At 45.8% G+C, this 23,396-nt stretch overlaps 1 protein-coding gene across 2 annotated transcripts in view; it reads left to right on the top strand.

Annotated features, from left to right (window-relative positions):
• NARS2 (asparaginyl-tRNA synthetase 2, mitochondrial) overlaps window positions 1–23,396 on the top strand; it is a 402,607-nt gene that overhangs the window by 287,228 nt on the left and 91,983 nt on the right. For both annotated transcript variants that reach the window (XM_069203933.1, XM_069203932.1), the window contains exon 12: window positions 19,471–19,568. In XM_069203933.1, coding sequence (XP_069060034.1) covers window positions 19,471–19,568 — 98 coding nt within the window. The remainder of the gene's footprint in view (window positions 1–19,470; window positions 19,569–23,396) is intronic.

Here is a 23,396-nt window from a genome sequence, read left to right as displayed (position 1 = left end):
TCCAGAACTCGCATCCAAAGTAGGCAAGTGACCAGCTGTGGGGGGCTTAAAAAAACCAAGGCAATTTACAGAGCTGGCCCCTTGCCTGATAAGAAGCTCTAAAGAATATAACCTTTCAGTCAAGGAAGACAAGCATTTTTGTATCAAGGATTCAAATCTCTCCAGAAAAGCATCCCAGTTAATGTGGTGTGACTCACTAGACTGCTCTGGGATGTGACTTGCAAACTCCTTAGGTCCACTGAATCTCCTGCTCCTGGCCCATGCGCTGCCCCCCGTTTTGCTAGAAAGCATAACATCAGAGTCACATTGGAGAGTATTGGGCGACTTGACCACCACCAGATCAACTACATCAGCAGAAGATGGCTCAGGTACACTCTGTGAGGGCATGATGATAGGGACTGGGGTTGGGTTTGTTGAAGGAGTTGGCAGTCCACTAGGAGCGGCACCAAAGTCCAGAGAAAGTTGCCTCTCAGCTAACTCGATCTCTTTCGAGACAACACTTACTGCTCGTGCTAGAAAGGAGTCTAGCGTTGTCCCGTTAGATTGGTTAGAAACAAGGCGGACCTTTTCCCTGGCTGCTTTCCTCTTCCTTGCCTATGCCGATCTCAATGCACTGCAAGGTTTGAGGTCAACATTGTTAGACCATGTCACAGCCAACAACCAGTGAGAGCGTCTCCTATCACAGAGATATAAGATGTGTAGATGTAAAGGTGTTGCCGGGCAAGAAGTAATTTGTGAACTAACAGCCCCCCTTGCGTGAAGCTAGCAAGGCACTGGACATTCACTCCAAAGCCAAGACAAAGTCCCCAGGTTTGTGCAAAAGCTGGCCCGGGGCTTCCCTGGACAGCTGTGCCAGTGGAAAAAGCCTGTTCTGCGACAGAGATCCAAGAAGAGACCACTCCAGGTCAAATCCTACCTGGAATCTGTGAACAGTAAAGGCTGGAGATGGCTGGCAATGGGTCCACCTCCGGAGAAAAGGCTGTGGCCCTGCCCCATCTCTTCCTGTCGCTGACAGGCACGGATGGGCCTACCCTTGGCATGTGCTTTGCCTGGGCGCTGCCAGAGCACATCCCACGCAGCAGGACTCTCGGCCCAATGATGAGTGCTTTCTCTCACGGGCAGAATGACGCTGGTGGCTCCTGCCACAGAGAGAACTGGGGCGTGTGGTCGTTCACCAACCCCACAAAACTGAATTTCCCCAGCACAACAGCACTTCTGGCCCGATGAAAAGCGCCTCCTGGCTCGGGCAGAATGATGCTGGCAGGTCCTGCCACAGAGAGAGCTAGAGCGTGTGGTCCTGCTCCACCCCTGCCGCATAGCTGAAGTTCCTACAGCGCCTAACCCTCAAGACAGTGTTCCTCATCGCCATAAGATCAGCCTGGCGGGTGAGTGAGCGACAAGCTCTCTCTGTCAACCCTCCATACACTTCTTTATTCGCAGACAAACTGGTTCAGAGAACCCAAGCTTCTTTTTTCCAAAAGTGGTGACTCCTTTTCATGGCAGGCAGAGCATCATCCTACTGGTGTTCTTCGCTCCACCTCACTCCTCTAAGGATGAGTAGGCACTCCATTCGCTTAATCCCAAAAAGTCTCTTAGCTTTTACATCAATTGTACCAGGGAACATTGTAAGGGTGATCAGCTCTTTGCGGGATTCGCTGGAATGAAGAAGGGCAAGGCAGTGCAAAAGAGAATAAGAAACAAATCTCTTGGTAAATCGTGCTCTGCGTTAAAATCTGCTATGCATTGGCCAAGAAGCAGAACCCAGAAGGTTTACAGGCACATTCCACTAGAGCCAAGGCTGCTACCAGTATGTTGGCATGCATAGTGCCGGTTCTAGACATTTGACAGGCTTCTCATAGATATCACTCCACATGTTCCCAAAGCACTGTTGTCTGGACTGCCAGGTCCTTTGAGATGGGCATTTTGTGCACTCGATCCTGATGGATTGTTGGTCAGAGCCAGTTCACAGACCCTCCTCCTGTATGGTACTGCTTTGTTATATTTTCAAAAAGTGAGGAATCTGAGGTTAGAAGAACAAGTTATTTATTTACCTTTAGTAATGCCCTTTCTGGTAGGTAATCTATCTAACAGCAGATTCCTCACCAGTCCTCCTTGTTTTGTGAACTGGGCTCTTTGCCCCCCACCCCCTAAAATATTTGCAAGTATAGCGATCTGCGCACTCCTCAAAGCCAGTTTGCAGTTTGGCTCTGTCTGGGGGCATGGACAGCCTAAAAAGAACCTGATGCCATCACGTCAGTAGCACCTACATGCAGTTAGGCATGTCACATCTGCAGTAGAATGACGTTGGCACAGTGCCGCTTGACCCCACCAACCAAAGCGTAGTGGTACTGCTTCAAAAAGTTTCCAGATCCAGTCACCAAACGTCAGGAAAAAACACAGTATTCCCACTCGAGGTCGAGAGTGCAGACTTGTTCCCGTTCTGGAGGCTGTTACCGGGGCATATGTCCTTTTTGTGGGCAAAGTTTTCTGGTAAGTCTAAGTCTTAATCTAAATGGAAGCACAAGAAGGCCAAGCATGGCTCGTTCCCATCCTATTTTTTCTTAGAGAAGTTGCTGGGCCATTAAGGCGCCATGCAGTCGATCTCCCCTGGATGACTTGATACCGTGATCGATCCAGAGTTTCCCAGAGTTCCTCGGATCATTGGTGATGCTGCAGCAGGTGGAGGCCTTCAGCAAGGTCATGTTGTGCATATTTGGCACTCTTCCAGTTCCCTTTGGCTTCGGGCCCCAAGGATTCAAAGGGGCCTTTAGTTGGGTTACTGCCAGTGGATCCTTCCTCAGCACCATCCATGCCTCTTGAACCAACCTCAGGATACTCTCCGACTTCAGTGTTGACTTTCACTCAGGTGCCCCAATCTGCACCTGTCCCTTTGACATCAACACCGGACCCAAATCCACAAGGGTCTGACCATTTACTGATAAACAGGTGTGTCTGAACTCATCTCGGCCTCGATGAAGGTCGTGTCTTGAATTCACCCTGATGAACCCCATCCCCATATAGTCAAATTCAGATATAACACTGCCTCTGATGGAGCAATTGATAATGGCTCAGCAGTAGCTTTTTACGTCAGACTTCCATCAAAGCCCCCCTCCACTTGGAGATGATGAGAATGATTTTCCCCCACATAATGGATGACTGTAACCTATGCATGGACCTGCAAGAGGCCTTTGGACTTGATACTTCCTTGATACTGGGTTGATTTTTTCCCACGGGCCACCAACAGAAGAGAGTGCTTCATTGCTGTTGCGATTAGATGTGCAGCTGAGGATTTGGGCCTCCAACTTCCTTCTCTGCAAGTTAAAATTAATGTGCTTATGTAGGTTTTGTAGTCTGGGGAGGCTACAGCTGAGCCATAACTACAGTTTAATATTGCCCTTACTGGGGGAGGAGCCAAGATGGCGCCGTAGTCGGACACGTCTTGCGGAGCTCCGAGACGGCCTCCAGGAAAAGAGATCCTACATGCAGTAATCACCCTTCAGGGACCGCCAACTGAGAAAAGAAAAGTCCCTGTACTCCCCAGTCACCACAGATCCTGAGAGAACGGCCATGAAACAGAAAACGGCCCTCGAAAAGGATCGAAGGAAATGCGGACTGGGCCTGACAGGCCTGAATAAAAGCAGTGCGTAGAGGGAAGAAATAGCGGAGCGGAGAAAGCAGTGAGAAGGGGTGACAGGATCCCGAGGTCACCCTCAGAGACGCCATCACCCAGAAAGGGATTAGAAAGCGGCACGAAGACTGCTGAATGATCGGAGGCGGCCTGAAGGTGAGACCCGAAAGCAGCGCTAAGCGGGGAGCGGACACCGGCACAGACGACGGGGGGGAAGAGAAGCAAAACTGACGGGAGATCCAAGCCCCCTGAGATGCCTCAAAAAGGGAAAGGGTCTGACAAGGGGCACTAAGGCCCTGAGTGCCCCACAACGGCCTGAAGGTGAGTTCACCAAGGCATGCCCGAGCAAGACGCCAATATCGGCATCGGTAATAGGGAGGAGCCCTAGAATCGAAGAGGAACCCGGGACTAGGGAATAAATGAGAAGCCCCTGGGGCGGTGAAGGCCCCCCCCCCTCCCCTCCACTGCCTGGATCGAAGATTAGCTGGCACGGGGACGGGGCCCCGGTGATCGACCGAGGTGGCAGACCCCCAGACAGCGGACCAGATCCTACGACGCCCGGAGCGCAGGTGAAAAATTCAGACAGGAGATCTTGGAGGGGGAAAGACCAGGAAAATATTTGATATGAGCTTAGGCGCCCCAGAAAAGAAGTAAGAAGCGACGATTGGAGCTGGGAATTGGCAGTTCCGGGGTGAATGTAAAAGGCCCCCCAGGGGAGTATACGATGGACTGATGTGGGATCGGTAGAGGACTCCCTCCCCCCTCCGATTCGGCCCGAAGTGACCAAAGGAACTGACTATAACAAAATAGAGAGAGAAAGAAAGGTGGTCGGGAGGGACGCAGCATCGGGAGAGGTACTCTCTTTATGACGAAGTAAGATCTGAACAAACCCACAGGAATAAAAGGGAGGAATGAGAACCGGGTTCTGCCAACGTTCTAGAAGCCTGGTATCCTCAGCTGGAACGGACCCACTACGGCTTTAGATAGACAGTGCCTTAGGTAAGAGATAGTACAGGACTTGGGGCCTGTGGCCCGGAACTTCTTGGGCAAGGCGGAGGCGGACACTGGAAGGCACAAGCCAAAAAAAACAAAACCCCCGCCAGGGCAAAATGGACAGATACACAAAAGTGGTAACCCCGCCGGTCCCGGTCGCTGATGCAGCTCCTGCACCGGACAACAATGCGCTTTTGCTGGCATTACAGGCCTCCAGGGGTGCCCTGGAGGAACGAATGGGTGAGGTGCACTCGGAGGTAACACTGCTCAGACAGGACTTGTGGAAAATAGCTGAGAGGGTCACAACAGCGGAGGCGCGCATATCAGAAGTAGAAGATACTATAAGGAGTCTAAGGAAGGATGTATCGGAGCTCAAAGTAATTAACAAGGATGTAGTGTGGCACCTTGAAGACTCGGAAAACAGAGCACGCCGTAATAACCTCTGTTTTGTGGGTTTTGCTGAAGGGATAGAAGGAACGGACATGAACGGTTTCCTTGTGAAATGGCTGAAGAAAATCCTGCCACCAGATAAGTTGTCGACATGTTTCATAATAGAGAGAGCCCACAGAGCATTGGGTTGTTCTCCCCCCCCCCCTCCCACGAGCCCCCCCAAGACCAGTGATAGCCTGTTTTCTCAATTACCAGGACAGAGACACAATTTTAACGGAGGCCAGAAAGCTGGGAGAAGTAAGGCACGAAAACTCGAAGATACTAGTTTTCCCGGACTATACTAGAGAAGTCCAAAAGACAAAGATGTGCCTTTGACGCGGTCAAGGCCACGCTATGTGGCCTCCAGCTCAGATATATGCTCCTCTTCCCGGCAAAACTAAAGGTCATGTTCCAAGGGAAAACCTTCTTTTTTCAGTCCCCAGAAGAAGCCTGGGACTGGATTGAGGAACGACCCAGGCTCAGGAAAGAAGAAACTGCCGAATCTAACAGGACACCTAAAGGAACTGAGGGAGCGAGACCAAAAGATTGGTCCCTCTTGGTGCGCAAAGGCAGAAGAAGACAGAGGACAAGTAGAAACACGCCCTGGAGAAATCCAAGGAGAGCTGAGGGAAGAGCAGACATACTGATTCTGAGGGAAATTATGAAAAGAGGAACTGGTCACAAAACAAGCAGCATGCCGAAGATCAGCAAACCCCAAACGAAAGATCCGGACTGAGAGAGAGTTCCCCGCACCCATTACTGGAGGCCATAGACAGGAAGTTGAAAAAGACCCACAGACGATCAGAGACCCGGAGGGGCAACTGCAAGATCCAAGAAGTTAAAGAAGGGAGCAGCCATCTCTGCCCTCCTCCGAAACTACCAAAACACAACCCTGTAAATAGGGGTGGTTCGAACATTTTTCTTAGTCATACATAGTAAGGGATAACAAGGGGTGGAAGGGAGGGCCACAGACCTCCGGACTCAAGTGGGATTGGGACATGGGAAAACAAGCTCACAGGGACCTATGGGAGGTAGGGTGGGGGGGAGGGAGGGGTGTCTAGTTTTCAACGGTTGTTTAATATATTGATTAGGTTAAGTTTCTTAATTAGCTCAAACACGCAGGCAGTGATAGCACCATTTCAAAACAAAAGAGGAATTCCCTATAGAACACAGAAGGGGGACACCGGAGATCATACTGGGTTAAGCACCCCAAATGGGAAAATCCATAACGCAAGATGACCCCAAGACATAGAAATAGAGTGTCGCTCCCAGAGAGTGAAAGAGGATTCACCGTCCTCACATGGAACGTTAACGGACTAGGGGATAAAGTCAGAAGAGGTTTGGTCTCCCAATATATCAAGCGACAAAAGCCAGATGTAGTACTCCTACAGGAAACTCACCTGAAAGGGACAAGATGTGGTTTTCTGGCAAGAGGCCCCTATGTGGTACTAGCGCATGCAGGTTACACATCCGGTTCTAGGGGGGTTGCAATACTGATCCGTAGGAACCCTCCTTTCAGGATCACTCATAAATGGGAAGATGCAGATGGACGCTTTGTAGGAGTGGAGGGGGTATGGGGACGACGTGAAATTATGCTCATGAGCACATATGCTCCTCCGAGACTGCAAGCCCCTCTCCTGGAAAAGATTGCAAAGATACTACTGCAGTCTTCTGCCACCCTGAATGTCCTAGGAGGAGATTATAATGATGTAATGGACCTCACACTAGACAGAACAGGGGGAAAACAGACAGTAGGTCGGGGCACCCCATTGCATGATTTTACAGTCGCCCTGGGACTAACAGATATATGGAGGTGGAGACTCGTATTTCTCAGGAGCCCATAGGGTATTTTCTCGCCTGGACTATATCTTTGCGCCAGCAGGGGAAATAGGCAAGATACAAGGAGCGGAATACCTCGCTAGAGGCTTGTCAGATCACTCCCCTCTGCTGGTCACTGTAGGAGGGAAATCGGAGAAAGGAAGGAGCTGGAGATTGAATCCATGGGACATGCGGGACGGGGAAGTGGCAAGATGTTAAAGACTAGACACTGACCTCTACTTTAAAGAAAATGAAGGGTCGGTGAAATTAGCAGTGATTTTGTGGGAGGCATATAAGACAGTGCTTAGAGATAGTGCGCAAAACCTGGTTGCCCAAAAGAAACGGAGAGATAATAAACAAATAGGCGAAGTAGAGGCAAACTTCTAGAGATTGAAAAAAAGGCGACGCATATGCCCTCAGGCTCATTGCTGAGACAACTAGAACTAGCAAAATTTGAATACAGGGAACTAGCAGAAAAAGAGGCAGAGGCCCACCTGAGAGCAACGCAATGTAGACTGTATGAAACAGGGGACAAAGCTGGGAAGCTACTGGCATGGCTGGGGAAGAAGGAAAGGGAAGCGCGATGGGTCCAAGAAATAGAGACACAAAATGGAACCAGGGCTACTGAAGATAGCGACATAGCGGAAACATTCGCCGGCTACTATAAAGAATTTTATAAAGCTAGACCATTGGCAGGAATGGACTCCATTACTACATACTTAAATGAGATAGCCCTGCCGAGATTAGACGTGGCAGACCGAGAGGAGCTAGAGGAAGATATCACAGTAGAGGAGATTTCGGCCGCACTGGCGAAACTAAGACCGGGTAAGGCACCGGGCCCGAATGGATTCCCGGCTGAAATGTTTAAAAGTTTTAGGGAAATACTGGCTCCACACCTATTAAATATGTACCTAGAGGCCGGAGAACAAGGGGTGCTCCCCTCAGACCTACGAAGGGCTGAAATAGCAGTAATACATAAAGAAGGTAGACCTAAAGATAAATGTTCCTCTTATAGGCCGATATCCCTGCTAAATGTGGAAGTAAAGGCCCTAGCGAGTGTGCTGGCAACCAGGATCATCAAAAACATCCCTTCACTAATACACATGGACCAGACCGGTTTTATACCGGGACGGTCCACAAGACATAATTTAAGAAGGGCACACATGTGGCTTGCCACGGTGTTAAACCGCTCAGAGCCCCACCTGTTCTTGGCATTAGATGCGGAAAAGGCTTTCGATGCAGTACACTGGCCATTCTTGATGGAGACCCTGAGAAGATTTGGCTTCGGCCCAAAATATATTCAATGGGTAAAGTTGCTATACACAGGACCTGTAGCGGTGGTTAGGGTAAATGGAGTTATCTCCTCACAATTCCCTATTGAAAGAGGAACGAGACAGGGATGTCCCCTCTCCCCCCTACTATTTGCCCTCACACTGGAATCCCTAGCGTGCAAGATTAGACTCTCCAACGGCATAACTGGTTTTAGACTGAGACCTGAAAGGGAAGAGGAGGAACACATCTCGCTATATGCGGATGATGTTCTCCTATATATCACGCGCCCAGAGGTAACAATCCCGAGGTTGTTCCTCCTGATAGAGGAATACGGTAGGCATTCAGGTTACTGTATCAATTGGCACAAATCTGTATTATATATACCACAGCAGGAGACATCCCTCCCACCTCTGCCGATGCAACTACAAAAAACGAAGGAAGGATTTAAATATCTAGGGATATATGTAACCCATGAAGCTAATAGAGGCCTCAAACGTAACATAGGGAGGGTAGTGAGAGAATGTAGTAACGATTTTAATAGATGGAAAACGCTTCCCCTGACGTTAATGGGCCGAGTGGCAATGATAAAAATGATCGCACTACCAAAGTTTCTGTACATGCTGCAAAACACATACTACCAAATCCCCAACTGCCAATTCAAGAACATAGACACTGATATTAGACTCTTCTTATGGGAGGGGAAACACCCGAGAGTTGCCTTGAACACGCTACAACGCAACCAATATGCGGGTGGTTTGTCACTGCCAGACATTGAGGCTTACTACTGGGCGACTCACCTAGCCAATGTCAACGACTGGATTTTCGCTGCAGACGAACACCCCACCTTTCGATTGGAGAGGCTGCAATGGGAAGGGAGATCCTGTAAGCAATTCTTATATGAAGGAAATGGAACTAGTCACGTAGCTCTGGCCACGGAGCTGACCCTGCTGGCATGGAAAAGGGCTAATAAAAAGATCGGATGGTACAGACGCCCTACCATGGAGACCCCGTTATGGGAGGGAAACTGGCTAAAGGAAATCAAGAAGCTTAGGGGCTTCAGGGGCTGGGACATGATTGGGATTTCCAAGATTGGAGACCTGATGTTAAACGGTGGACCCAAGCCCTTTGAGTAACTACAACAAGAATATGCACTAAACGAGACACAATATTTCCAATACATAAGACTCAAGCATGCGTGGGGGAAGGAGGGGCTAACAGGACAAGAAATTATGGAATACTCCCCCCTTGAGAGACGCCTGTTAATAAATGAAATAATGGAGAAATCAGTATCACTGATATATAAAACCATTAACAACAACATGCCAAACACACTAATAAACCTTCGTAGCAAATGGGAGAAAGATGTAGGGCAATTGGAAGAAATAGACTGGGAGGCTGCATTGATGTTTCCAAGAGAGGTGGCAATAAGGGCAAGACTTCGCTTGATCCAATTCAAAATTCTGCACAGAGTGTATTATGACCCAAACAGACTATACAAAATGGGAAAGATCAGACATCCAAAATGTGTTAGATGCCAAGGTGAAACTGGTACCTTTATACACGTCATATGGGAATGTCCGGTGATAAGAGAGTTCTGGGAGGGTGTACTGGGAGGACTGTCGGGGGTGTTGAGCGAGACGATCCCCCCCAGATCCCAAATACATACTCTTGGGCATCCCCAACAACATAGATCTACCCAGAAGGAAACTTATGCTGTGCGGACTTGGACTGATGGTCGCAAAACGAGACATAGCTAGACAGTGGGGATCCCAGGCCCGGCCAAACCTGAATACTTGGAGAAGAGGGATGTATGGATTTATGATGGGAGAAAAAATGACATACATAAACAGGGGATGCCCGTAGAAATTTCAAAAGATATGGGGAGACTGGATAGCATACTACTCTATGGAAGTATAGTCAGAAACGTCCAGAGTACAGGGGTCATGTGGGTTGGTCCGAGACACTTCAGGCGCACCCACACCGAAATAGACTAGGGAGACATGGGAAGACACTGCAAGAAGGTGTACTTTTGGAAGGAATGTGTTTTGAAAATGTTGAGAGGAGGTGGGATTTGGGGAAGTTTCTTTCTGTGTTTCTAACAAAAATGTTAATCATGTATCTGATTGCTAGTAACTGCCTGAGTTATATTATTTTGCCGGACTCGTTTTGTCCGGGTTTAAAAGCAAATAAAAAAATTATTTAAAAAAAAAATATATATATTCCCCTAACTGATGGGCACCTGGTCTGGGGCCGTTTCTTGCTCTCCAGGGAAAAGATAAATATCCATATGCCACAGACCGGTACCAGGTGACTCAGAATTTTTGACTTAGTAGTCTGCTTCAAATATTCTGGTGGCACAGTTTTGCACCAACAGGATGCACCCCAGTTCATTCCCCACAACCCAAAACGATTGAGGCATTCAGGAATCAAATGTTCTTGTCAATCACGCTAGCCTTCGGCTTGGTCAGTGCTAGTTGACTGCTTGGACTTCACACGCACACTCCCAGGGACATGGTCAGCGAGACCTTGCCGCTAGTCCCTGAGGAGTCGCAACCTCCCTGTCTCAAACCATTGAGAATAGTTAGGGTTCTGCCAAATATGACATCCGTCCTGGTCTGGACACCACCAATTGGTTTGGACAAGCAGTCTGCACTAGTGAGGTGCTTTCTGCCATGCATGAATGATCTCTACAGGCTTCTATGGAGACGTCCAGGAAGCTCTTATGGCTATGCCTTTCAGTGGATTTTTCCTTTTTATACAGAAAGCTTATTCTGACATGGAAAACTTCAAAAAGAGCCATACCACGGTGAGTTCTTTGAATCATTTGACCCCCTGCCAGATAGTTTTGACCCAATTTGTGGCTACTCCTGAGATTTGGCGTACAGGCAGTGCCAGACCCCCTGCTCCAAAAACAGTCAATCAAGTCCTTTTAAGCAACTTACCCTCCCCTGCAGAACAAGAATCCAAACTGCATTAGCTTACCCTTAGGGTCAAATGACTACCATGTTGGAGAATGGATTAGATCTTTTCTCCATGGGAGGGGGGCTAGATGTTTCTGACAGTTTGGTCCTTCAGATCATTCAACAGGCTGTGCCCTTCCTTTCTTTCTGACCCTCCTCACTTTCCACCCACATCAGAGTGACTTTCAGAGGAGCACCTGTCCCTCTTGGTGCAAGCCTTACTATGCAAGGAGGCTATAGAGATGCTACTAAGCATGGAAATTGGTATCGGTTTGGTACTCCAGCTATTTTATCCTAAAAAAAAAAAGCACCAAAGCCTCCATCCTATTTTAGGTATTTGCGCTCTGAATGCCTTCCTTTGGTTACACTGGCCCAGTTTCTGTCTGCCCTAGACCCAGGCAGTTGGTTGGGTACCTTGGGCCAGCAGGAAGCATAATTTAATGTTAATGAAAGTGATGGCTGTGGTTGCCAAGCATCTTCAGAGTTTGTGTATACAGTTTTCTTGTGTCAATGGCTGACTGGCTGCTGAAAGTGGGCTTGCCAGAGTCAGTTGTAGACCACCTCCAGATAACAGCAAACCTCTTGAGATATCTGGGGTTCGCAATTAATGTGCTGCAGTCACACTCAGTGCTTTAATTTGAGCCATTGGGAACCACTGGCCCTTTAATAAATGAAAAGCACTTATTTTTCCTGACTGGACATTTCCCAATAGCAGGACATAGAAAAACAAACACAATAGAAAGTTTGAGGAAGAGAAAGATGGAAAAACTGTTGCAAATGGGAAAACAGAAGCTTGCAAGAGTGAGATAAAGGGGCAGTGTGGTGTCTATCAGTGGATTAAAGAGGCATCGGGTGGTTTTAAATGTGTGCAGCCTTGGTATTCCATTCCCGACCTTTATTTGCACTGGCTGCAGGCTTCTGAGCAGAGCTTCGGGCACCACCACTATTTCCTTTGCAAATAAACACCGGACACACCTACCTCCTTTGCTGAGGCTTCTTTTAATAGGAGCCATCTTACAAATTAAAAATGGTGCAGTTTTGGGACTTCATTTCATCACAATAAGCCCAGTACATTTGGGCCATGGTCCCCATGTTATAGACTTGGTTATATGGCTCTGTGAAAGTGCTTCTGAGGCTTTTTTATCTTCTGACCCCCTGCATCATGCTCGTTAACTATGCCAGTGTTGGAAATGGCCCTTTTTTCAGGGTTATGCCCTAACCTGCTTCTGACATCCTTTGCTGAATTCTGTTTTTGCTGGCTTTAAGACTGAGCACTTTACCGCCCCTGACCAGTGCTAAAGTGCAGGTGCTCTCAGTCTAAATTGAATTGATGATTGGTTTATCTATGATTGGCATATTTTATTTGCTAGTAAGTCCCTAGTATAGTGCACCATGTGGGTCATGGGCCTGTAAATTAAATGCTCCTAGTGAGTCTGCAGCACTGATTGTGCCACTCAAAAGAGTAGCCCCATAAACATGGTTCAGACCTGCCACTGCATTGTATGTGTGTACAGTTTTAAACTACCAGTTCGAACAGGAAAGTGCACCCACTTGCCAGGCCCAAACCTTCCCTTTTACTACATGTACTTCCCCTCTAATATAGGCCCAAGGCAGCCCCCTGGGCATGGTACATTTAAACAATGTAGGGCATGTACTGGTGGTAGTGAAATAATGCTAAATTTGTTTTTCACTATTGTAAGGCCCATCTCTCCCATACAGTAAGATGGGCATTGCCTTAAAATAGCTTTCAGGTGTAATTTCCCATCGAGAGCAGATAGAGATGTGGAGGTTGGGGTCTCCAAACTCACAATTTAAAATACATATTTTGGTGAAGCTGGTTTTTAAATTGTAAGATTGAAAATTCCACTTTTAAAAATTGGGCATTTTCTTGCTTAACCATTCTCTGCCTCTGCCTGGATGTGGAATACATTTCTGAGTCAGGATGACAGTTGGGCTGTTTGTAAATTCACTCTAGACAGTCTCAAAAAGGGTGCTAAGATGTGCCCTGCATATCCGGATGGGTCTTTCTGGGCTGAGTGGTGGGAGGACCTGATACTTGTACCTAAATAGGGCTGTACGTGTCCTTGCAGAAAGCAGTCGCCAACCCCCTAGAGTATGTCTGGGGCCAGGGCATGTAAGGCAGGGTCTTGTGCACTACAAAGAACTTCCATTGAAGTTTGCCTACTTCAAAGGCAGAAATGAGTATAAGTATTGGACCTCGTAGACCACAACTTTAGAATCCTTCTGGACTGAGAACATTCTGCCAGGAAGAAGAGCTAGGTGCTGTAGGAGGGACTGCCACTCTGCCTGTTGGTTTGCTATGCTGGCCTGCTGCTTGCAGCTTCTGTCCTGGGAGTGAAAGGCCTGGAATTTGCTTTCTAATTCCTGCTACCAAACGTTCTCCAAAGGCTTGGTCTGAGCTTGCCTTCTGTTGGAAGTCTCAGGGACATCAAAGTCTTCATCTACCAGCACCTGGGCTCTCTTGCTGAGCGTCCTGACTTGCCAAGTGGTGCCAAATCCACTTCCTGGGCCTTTGGGAGTGAGTTCTGGTGTATCCCAGAAGAAACCAAGTACATAGATTCCAGAGTGACTTGAGAACCGGCGCAGCTGTCCAACTCCGCGCCACTGCCTGCATCGGAGCCATTGTCCATACTGAGTGCAACGACCAACACTGCAGGCTCGACGCCACCGCAGGGCCTCTAAAGTCCTGCCACATCATTAGTCCCGACTGCTGTGTCACTGACGTCCGTGACATCCGCCTCTAACACCGTAGCAGCATCAGTCGCCCTGTGGTGTGATCGCGACACCACGAAGTCAATGCATCACATCTAAACCCGCTGGATTAATCAACCCCGCCGGACTGTAAGGAACCGATGCCTCACCACCGATGCTGCACCACCTCCCCTGCAACCATAAGGAACCGATGCTTCACCTCCCAGGTAGCAGTAAGGAACCAACGCCACACCAGCTCCTTCGCCACCTGACCTCCCCGACTCTGTGCAACATCTTTGTTTCTGTATCGTTTTCGCCGGTACTGTACCTGGGGTCCGTGCGACTCCATGATCAGTGCGCACTCCCTCACGAGTGGCATCGGACTGTGGGAACAACTCTGTCAAGAGTTTGTGCTATCTTCAGTTGGAGCTATTGTGTTTCTGGGTGCTTTACTGAGATGTAATCTTTATAAATGTGTATCTTTGCTCGTCTATGCTGGGTGTTTGTGCTTTGGTCTTGTTTAACTCTGATAAATAATAGCTATTGTTCTAAACTGATGTGGAGTATCTTTGTGGTGTGTGTGTGTGTGTGTGTGTGTGTGTGTGTGTGTGTGTGTGTGTGTGTGTGTGTGTGTGTGTGTGTGTGTGTGTGTGTGTGTGTGTGTGTGTGTGTGTGTGTGTGTGTGTGTGTGTGTGTGTGTGTGTGTGTGTGTGTGTGTGTGTGTGTGTGTGTGTGTGTGTGTGTGTACTTTACACATTGCCTGTCTGCTCGTGCCAAGCTACCAAGAGGGTGAGCAGGGGATATCTTAGCTGTATGACTCCCTTACCCTAGCTAGAGTGAGGGTTCATACGTGGACAGGATGTAAACCACTGCCAATAAGAGACCCCATTTCTAACAGCCAGGGAAATCTGAAGTCTCATTGTTGGATTCCATCCATTGTTTGGATAAAACTGCAATAGATCTGCCATGGTAGCTGCAAGACTGCAATTGGATCAGCAGTAGATGACTCTCCCTACGCCTCCCAGAGCTGATGGTGTTGAGGGATGTGTCATTGCTGGGTTGGGGCGGGTCATCTGAAAGATGTGGCGATCAAAGGTACCTGGAGGAAGAAAGACTTCATATCAGTCTGTTAGAGTTACGGGCCATTTGGCCGCTGTTTGTCATTTGTCACTCTGGAGCTCTCATTTTTCTTGTTAGGACATGATGTTGTGCCTTAATATGGTGCTTGGTTCTTCAGAACAGGCTCACAAAATGGTGGTGGTGTCACATGACGGTTTAGTCTTTGACAACAATGCTTAGCCTTGTGACTCTACTTTCAGTGTTTGTTTCTGAACCTGTGAGACCCACCTGGATATTCGCAATGACACAGTTTGTAAACTCTTACTAGTGAAAAGTTGTTTTAGAGGTTTGTGATTTAATGTCTGTTCCGACTTTTAAATATTTGTCTTATGCAGATGTCTCATTGTTATTCATAGAATGCCGCAATTCATCCTCCTTTCCTAAACTTTATACAAAAGTTAATGTCATCTGCTGTTCAACTTTTGACTGTGTGGGGTAAAGTACCATAATGGTATGTATGATATGTGGTGTCTATCAGTGGATTAAAGAGGCATTGAGTGGTTTTAAATGTATTCAGCCTTGATATTCCAGTCCCCGACCTTTAATTGCACTGTCTGCAGGCTTCTGAGCAGAGCTTCGAGCACCACCACTATTTCTTTTACAAATAAGCACCGGACACACCTACCTCCTTCGCTGAGGCTTCTTTTGATAGGAGCCATCTTGAAAATTATGCAGTTCTGGGATTTCGGTTCATCACAGTAAGTCCAGTACATTTAGACCATGGTCCCGATGTTTCAGACTCTGTTATATGGCTCTGTGAAAGTGCTTCTGAGGCTTTTTGATCTTCTGGCTTCCTGCATCATGCTCGTCAACTATGCCAGTATTGGAATTGGCCCTTTTTTTAGGGTTATGCCCAGGTCTTCTGCTTCTGACCTCCTGTGTTTGATCCTGTGCTGAATTTTGTTTTTGCTGGCTTCAAGACTGGGCACTTTACCACCCCTGACCAGTGCTGTAAATATCATGTGTAAAGAGCATGTAAACCTGAAAGATGTCCTTGCGGTAAGCTCGAGAGGGGGCACTGTGGAAGAATTGATTTATAAATAGGCAGAATTGCAAGGCTTTATGAAATGCCAATACTGTTGCTGCTCCCACATAGACAGGTAAAAATTCCAAAGTTCTAGATGACCTGGCAAAGCATCTTCTGAAGATATAGAGTTCCCATGACAAGAAACAGGGCCATTGTGATGTCACTCTAACTGCAGCAGTTTATATAGCGTTATAGCCCACCGTAGCGCGCTACACCAGCCATTAAAGGTCCACTCCAGCATTTAACAAGGGAGCAGGCCTTTAATGGCTGGTATAGTTCAGCTACGGCAGGCTATAAGACTATTAGAACATTTGCCCCCAGAGGACAGAATGTTCTAATTAGTAAAACAAAGTCCTCATGGAGCCCAAGAGGGTTGAGATCCCCTTGGGAGATGTGGAGTCCGAGGGGGCTGAAATCCCCTCGGGCTCTGTGAGACCTCTGATCACAGCAACAGCTGTGAAAGGCAAACATTAGAATGTTGATGCTGCGGGCTTCTACCAGCTATTAGAAGCCCGAAGCATTCCATTGTCTTAAATGGAGTGCTCAACATTGCAGTGATCAAATTTAGCATTATAGCCCACCACAGTGGGCTATACCGGCAATTAAAGGCCTTTAACAAGGGTCCGGGATTGTAATGTCAGTATAGCCCAGCTATGGAGGCTCATAAGGCTATTAGAGCATTCTGCCACTAGAGGGCAGAATGTTTTCATAAATAAAACAAAGGCTTTGTGGAGCCTGAGGGGACTGATACCCCCTCGGGTTCCGTTAGACCTTTAACAAAGGAGCGGGTGTTAACGCCGGTATAGCCTAGCGACGGAGGCCTAAAAGGTAATTAGAAGTTTCTGCCTCTAGAGGGCAGAATGTTCTGATAAATAAAACAAAGGCCTCACGGAGCCCGAAGGGATTGACATTGGGCTCCGTGAGGCCTTTGCTCAACAGCTGTGATCGAAAACATTGGAATGTTGGAGCTCCGGGCTTCTACCGGCCATTAAAAGCCCAGAGTACTCCATTGTCTTCAATGGAGCTTTCAGCATTCCAGTGTGCTAATGTTCATTGAAGACGCCTGAACAGTCCTGAGGAAGACCCAAGAAATAAGAAATGACAGTAATCTAGGTGAGTTAAAATTTTCACCTGTAACATTAATGGTGAGATTGTACTGGAAGAAAGTGAAGAATTTTCCATAACATAAAGGGAAGGACTATTGGAGAGAGATGATTTCCATGGCTGTATTAAGGCAGGTTAGCATCAAAATAAAAGGAAAGATTCAGAAATAGAGATGCTGGTAATGCTGCTTCTCTTAAAGATGATGGCCAAAACTTCTTAGTTGGAGGCAGAGAAAGACGGAGGCTCAAAATCAGTAAAGCCTCTGTTTAATCAGAATTGAACTTCAATGAGTTCACTGCCAACTGAGTGGCTGCTGTCAACATATATTTCTCAAATGTCCCCATGGAGTCAGGGTCGGTATTCTAGAAGATAATCAAAATGTGTCTGTCATCTTCATGACTCTGAAAATTAAACCCAAATGAGAATTATTTCTGCCAGATGACACTCATACTCTTTAAAAAGTGTTGGGCCTAATGAAGAGCCCTAAGTGACTTCCTGCTGAAAAGTCTTAAACTGAGAGTAATATGGAATATGATATGCTGCCTCACTCCAACAGCTCAGGTAAGACCATTTCAAGACCAAGGCCCGAATGCCATCTCTTGCCAGTCTAGATAGTCAACACGTGTGAGACACTATCGACTGCCGCAGGCAGATCAGCAGCACCACTTCTACCTTATGAGCTTAGCCTGTCACATTCAAAGATCAGTTCAGACTGAGCAAAACACTTAGTCGCATGTGAAGGCAGGAACCAGACTGCACCTTGTCAAAGACTTTATTGAATTTCAAGGAATCAGATAGCTGCTTGTTAGTGTTTTTTACTTAAGAGTTTTACCAGAAAGAGTAAAAGTGAAGTAGTGTGATAATTACTCATGCGAGATGGGTCAGCTGAAGGTTTTTTGAGCAATGGAACACCCATTGCCTTTTTCAAAGCACCTGGTACGGAACCAATTAAGTAGATCTAATGCAAATATCTAGGCCTGGGCGGAGTTCATGGAGCATTACTACGTGGACCTCCGCGAAGAACAGAAAAAACTGCCGCACTATGTGGTGTTCTGCGAGTGACAGCGTTTGGGTAAGTCGCGTTGTTTGCGCTGGTTTTCAGTGTCAGGAGTTACTCCTGCGCTGTAAAATGAGGGCACCAGAGGGCGCTAACTTTTTTCTGCCGCTCAAGCAGATTTTCTACTCAAGCAGCAGCTTCCGGAATGCAGGTGGCAGCTTTGTTAATGCAGGCGGTTGTGACCTGCCGCGACCAACCCGCGTTCAGAAATCTCGTTCGCGCTTGCCAACATATCAATTTCTCACACTCGCCAACTTATTGTTGGTGAGCCACGCAAGAGAAAGAACTCCGCTCTGTGTCGTTCATGTAGTTTTTCGAAAATCCATGCAGAGTGGGCAAAACTCTGATCTCTGCCGCCTGAGTGGAATTCTTCGCCCACCCATACAAATATCTAGTAAGGTTGGCTGTAAACAATAACAGTGGCCTGCCAGACCGCACAGTGGATTGGATCAAGGGGACCGCACAGTGATATGGACTTATTTATATCCCTTAATTCCTCCATAATTAGAAAATTTAAATTCTGAATGAGGGGAGTTGCCATCTCGTGGGCTGAAAACATCAGATCTGAGAAATCTAAATACATAGTAGGAGAATTGAAAGTATCACAAATCTGTTGGCTGTGCTAAAAAAAAAATTGAATAACACACAAAATGACTGTTACCAGGGTTAGAGGCTGTGGGTGATAATTGCACTTCTACACCGTGTAATTCTGTGTTATTCCACCCATAATGGGGAGTAACACTCGGAACTCGTTTTACAGGGTCATAAACACATTGTGAATTCCCACTGTGGGCTGAATAGCTACATAATTACCATATCATATGTGATACCCCATTCTAGTCAGACTCACATATTGTACCTGAGGTATTTCTTGCATGCAGCCAGTGATGCAATAACAGCAAATTTGCATTTCTCTCTGAGATTGGGGGGGGGAGGGGGAGTAGTGTGTGTGTGTGTGTGTTTGTCTTTTGCATTCTTGTTTGTATTGACTCAGGATTATGAGTCAGATGTACGAAATACTTATTTTGCATTTCCTAAATAGCATCTCCTTAGAAATACTTTGTACATGTGCCAAGAAATCGCAAATAGGAAATCCCTATTTGCAATTTTCTGTTTATGGAATCTCAAAATGCGATTTATTCATGGTAGAAATCACCTTTTGTGATTCCCTAAAGGCCTTTGTACATAGAAAAAGGCTGCTTTGCATTTCTTAACGGGTCGAAATTGCGATTCTGCACATTAAGAAATGCAAAAGGCCTTGGTACATCTGGCCCTCTATTTCCTGTTCTAGACTGCTTACTATTGCAAGTTATCATCGATAAACTCCTCTAAATGATTTTCTTCCTGGAAGGTGGCAGCAGTGGATCTTCTAGTGCCAGGAATAGGGGAGCTTTTCGGTGGCAGCCTGAGAGAGGACCGGCTCAGCGTTCTTCAGACACGCCTGGACAGGTACACAAATGCTGGGTTTATTTCTTTTTGTGATTTTCTGTTTTCGTATAATTTGCACCTTTATATTCAAACCAATTTTTTTAAGAGGATTGAAGTTCTCATTCTTCAAGCCATATGTGATACCATTTATTTCCTGGATATCCTAGCAAGATTGTAGCTGTCATATTTTTGAGACAAAACATATTGGTACATCTGCTGGCAAAGTTTAGTATTTTATTAAATATTTTCTTGAATTGTAGAGAATTTATTGTTTTCTGTTTTTTCTTCTTTTGTAGCACTAAACCGTTAGCCACAATATAATACTAGTTCCTTTCCTCATGTATTTTTTTCTGGATTACGAATGTAGATCAATGGCTTTTCTACATTAATTTGAAAAACCAGACTGCAGTTGCTTGATTTTGTCACATGTTCTCTTCTACGCAAGCTGATGAGTATAATAAGTTAGTTGTCATAGTCGAGGTGCATCAAGCTGCTTCTCTTCTGAGTTCATTCTTTGGTTTCCATGTAAGAGGAATGTGATGTTGCACCTTGCCCTTTAGTCCTTCAGGTTGTCAGTATCCTTTAGGACAAGGACAATGTGAGCCAAAAAACGTGTTGTAGGTCCACAAAGCTAAAGGAACTTATGCAAAGTTTGTTTTTATTCTGGATATTCCACAAACAAGCATTGTAATTGACGCCTTGCCCCTGAGCCGTGTCTTTCTAGCACCGTTGAATTTCTTAGCTGCGGACAGGAAGCGGAGCTGTGTAAGCAGTGTGCCTGTCTCTGAAATATTAGTACAACTCCATTCAACTTCTTCTGATTTTGAGTGTTATTGCTCTTTAACGCTCCAAACTCTATTGGCTTGTATAGTAGTTATAAAACACACTGTCGGACATTGGTTATGTGTGTTGGTGTGCCACAGGGATATTTCTCACTTTCACTCTTGTGTTCTTTTTAAGGTAACCTATACAATTGCTTGTTTGTGTAGGTGAGATTTTCACCAAATTATCTTTGAGTAGCTCAGTTATAATACTGTTTTACAGAGCTCCACATGAAGCAAAAAGCTGCCTTACTGAGCATGCTGCAGAAAATTGAAATCCCTCGATGTAGCTGATTGTCTACCTAAATGTCCATGTTTTTTTGACGTAGGCTTTATTTGATTTGGCTATTTCTCTAGCACTATGAAGCCTAATCTTCAAAGGTAGTAAAAAAACGTATGTGCACAGTTTAGACTGACAAATCCAAGTGGAAAGCTTCTGAAATGTTGTAGTGATCACTCGCAACTCGGCTCACTGCTGGGAACTCAACTTGTCCTCCTTGTTGGGAACTTCAGAGATCTCCTCGGATGGAATAAGCTGCCTCTCAACATTTTGAGCTGTGTAGCCATCTATAAAATTATGGTACTTCCCAAACTTCGATAGGCCCTTCATTACTTCCCATTCACTTTGCTTTAAGCAGGAAATCACCCTAGAATCATCTTTGACAAACTTACTCAATCATTGTAGAAAGGGAGCCTGGGAATGGCAGATAATTGTTTATACTATTTGGCCAGGGACAGAAATGACCCAGCAGTTCGCCTTGCACAGGACTTATTTGAAGAATCTCAGCTGTAACAATGTCTTTATGGAATCCCAGTACCTAAGTCCCTCCCCCAGTGAGAAGCATGACTACGAAATGCTGGTGTAGAGCCTTTCATTGGATGGGACGGTGGAACTTTGGCACAAGCATGGTGTGGCACAATGCTGCTTCACCCAATCAGACTGTCTGCCTCCAAGAAATAGGATCAAATATGGATCTCTAGGCTACAAGATGTATGGGAAAGAGACCAAAGGAAATCTTTTGGCAGGAATGAGGCTTCCATGTGTCTCTTTTTTTTATAGGTACTTAAAGGTTAGGTATTCTCTGGGCAGTTATCCATCGTGAACGTTAATCGTAGACAGCATAGGTAGTAAAGAACATTTGAGACTCTTATCGAACCCCTTATATTCATGCCCACATGCATCACTTTGCAGATTTGTGAGCTAAATGGGAAAGCAACCTAGCCCAGATGGCGGAAGATTGAGGTGATGGCACAGATGGCACATTGGGAAGTGACCATGACAGTCATGAGGCTGGTCCAGTTGTATTACTTGCGTAGAGTGTTTTGCACGCCTGATAAATTATTCAAAACGGATAGAGTCCCTTCACCTGTCTGTATGTGGTGTCATTATGTGGTAGGGGACTTCTCCCACCTTTTATGGGACTGTCAGGTGATACAAAAATACTGGCTCAGGATATTCTTGACATTATGTAAGTTTAGGGTGTGACCTATAGAACCCTTTCCCAGAGTTACCAGTCCAAGGATTCTAGAGGGCACCAGCGGATTCTAGGAGGAAACATGGATTGGAGTGCGCACACATATCACAAAATGGTGGTGAATCCAAGAAGCCCCCTCAAAGCAGGCGTGGTTGAGGGGCACGGATACTTACTCCACACTGGAAGAGCAGATATATCAAGCCAGGGAATGTCCACATTAACATTGTAAGGTACGGGGACAATAGTACGTTCACTTCTCCACTTCATAGTTTTGTTGTCTTAGCCATGCCAAGGGTAACTAAGTAGTCTATTGATGACTTGTGATAAATTATTTATTTTCTAGACTTGATTGTTGATTTTGGCTGCTGTGCATTTCATGTTGTCTGTTTATCTGCTTGAAAATAAAACAAATAATTTCATTAAAATACCGTATGTACAGTCAGAAAGAAAGAGATATTGTCCACACTTATGAAGACAGGGGAGCTTCAAACTAACGTGCTATTGCTTTCTATTTGAGTACCATTGTTATGCAGGCCTCATGTGATAGGATGTTGTTCTGCGAGTTACGGGTTAACACATCAGTGATTCATTCTTGCTGATTGGCTTTAAGTTTGGCTTTAAATATTAGGGGCCTTTGCTATACAAGAACTTGTGAACTATTCTGAAAACCTTATAATGATCCCATTGCTTTCCAGGTAAACAGTGAAGGGCTTTAAATAGCTGTCCCCTGTCCCTGATATAAGACTGAATTTGTTTACAAATATAAAGACATACAAGAGCACCGAAAGTGAACCAGAAAGCCATACAAGCCATACAAGCAGGACACACAGTCTAGTTTAGATATATTATTGTAGTCCTCAATTAAAACACATACCAACATGTGATGTCAGGGAGTGGATGTATAAATTCACCTCCTTGCGAGTATATTAAAAAAATGACACTTCATGAAGAACAGTTCAAAATAACATAATCTGGCATTCTTTGAATTAGCCGCTGTCAGATAAACAAGGGACACTTAAAAAGGAATTTATAAAACCATTAACAAGGGACACAAACTGATAAAGCTGGAATGTGCCCTGTGATCAACATGGCTGGGAGAGAGCAACCTGCTATCACACCAGATTCTCAAAACAAATGCAACATCAAAGTAATAAAGTAAAAAATAAAAATAGTGGCACATTAGAGAACTATCTTTTGTACAGATGTGCTCCTTGTGAAAGAGCAAAACGCAGTCACTCAAAGTGAAGTTAGCCAATGGCTGAAGTGGGCTGACCACCTTCCCCATGCTGTATGTTGTAGTGGGTGGAAGTAAAATGTGAATGACACAACAACAGACCAATGGATGAAGACATCTGGCAGAAAGTTCCTTTAAGTATGTTATACAAGTATCTTTTTTTAATCAAAAGGTCTTGACTGACGCCAGACCTAAAAATGGTATAACAAATTAAAATGAACTAAATCCTAATAAATCTAATTGACACAATTGGCACAATAAAGTAAATGCAGATAAATATCGTTGCTGCTATTTCATAGTTTCCATCCTTTTTCAGAAC

Source organism: Pleurodeles waltl, chromosome 8, assembly GCF_031143425.1.
Source record: "Pleurodeles waltl isolate 20211129_DDA chromosome 8, aPleWal1.hap1.20221129, whole genome shotgun sequence".
NCBI classification, from domain to species: Eukaryota; Metazoa; Chordata; class Amphibia; order Caudata; family Salamandridae; genus Pleurodeles; species Pleurodeles waltl.
Note: the sequence above shows the minus strand (reverse complement) of the source record. Positions and strands in the feature narration are given on the sequence as shown.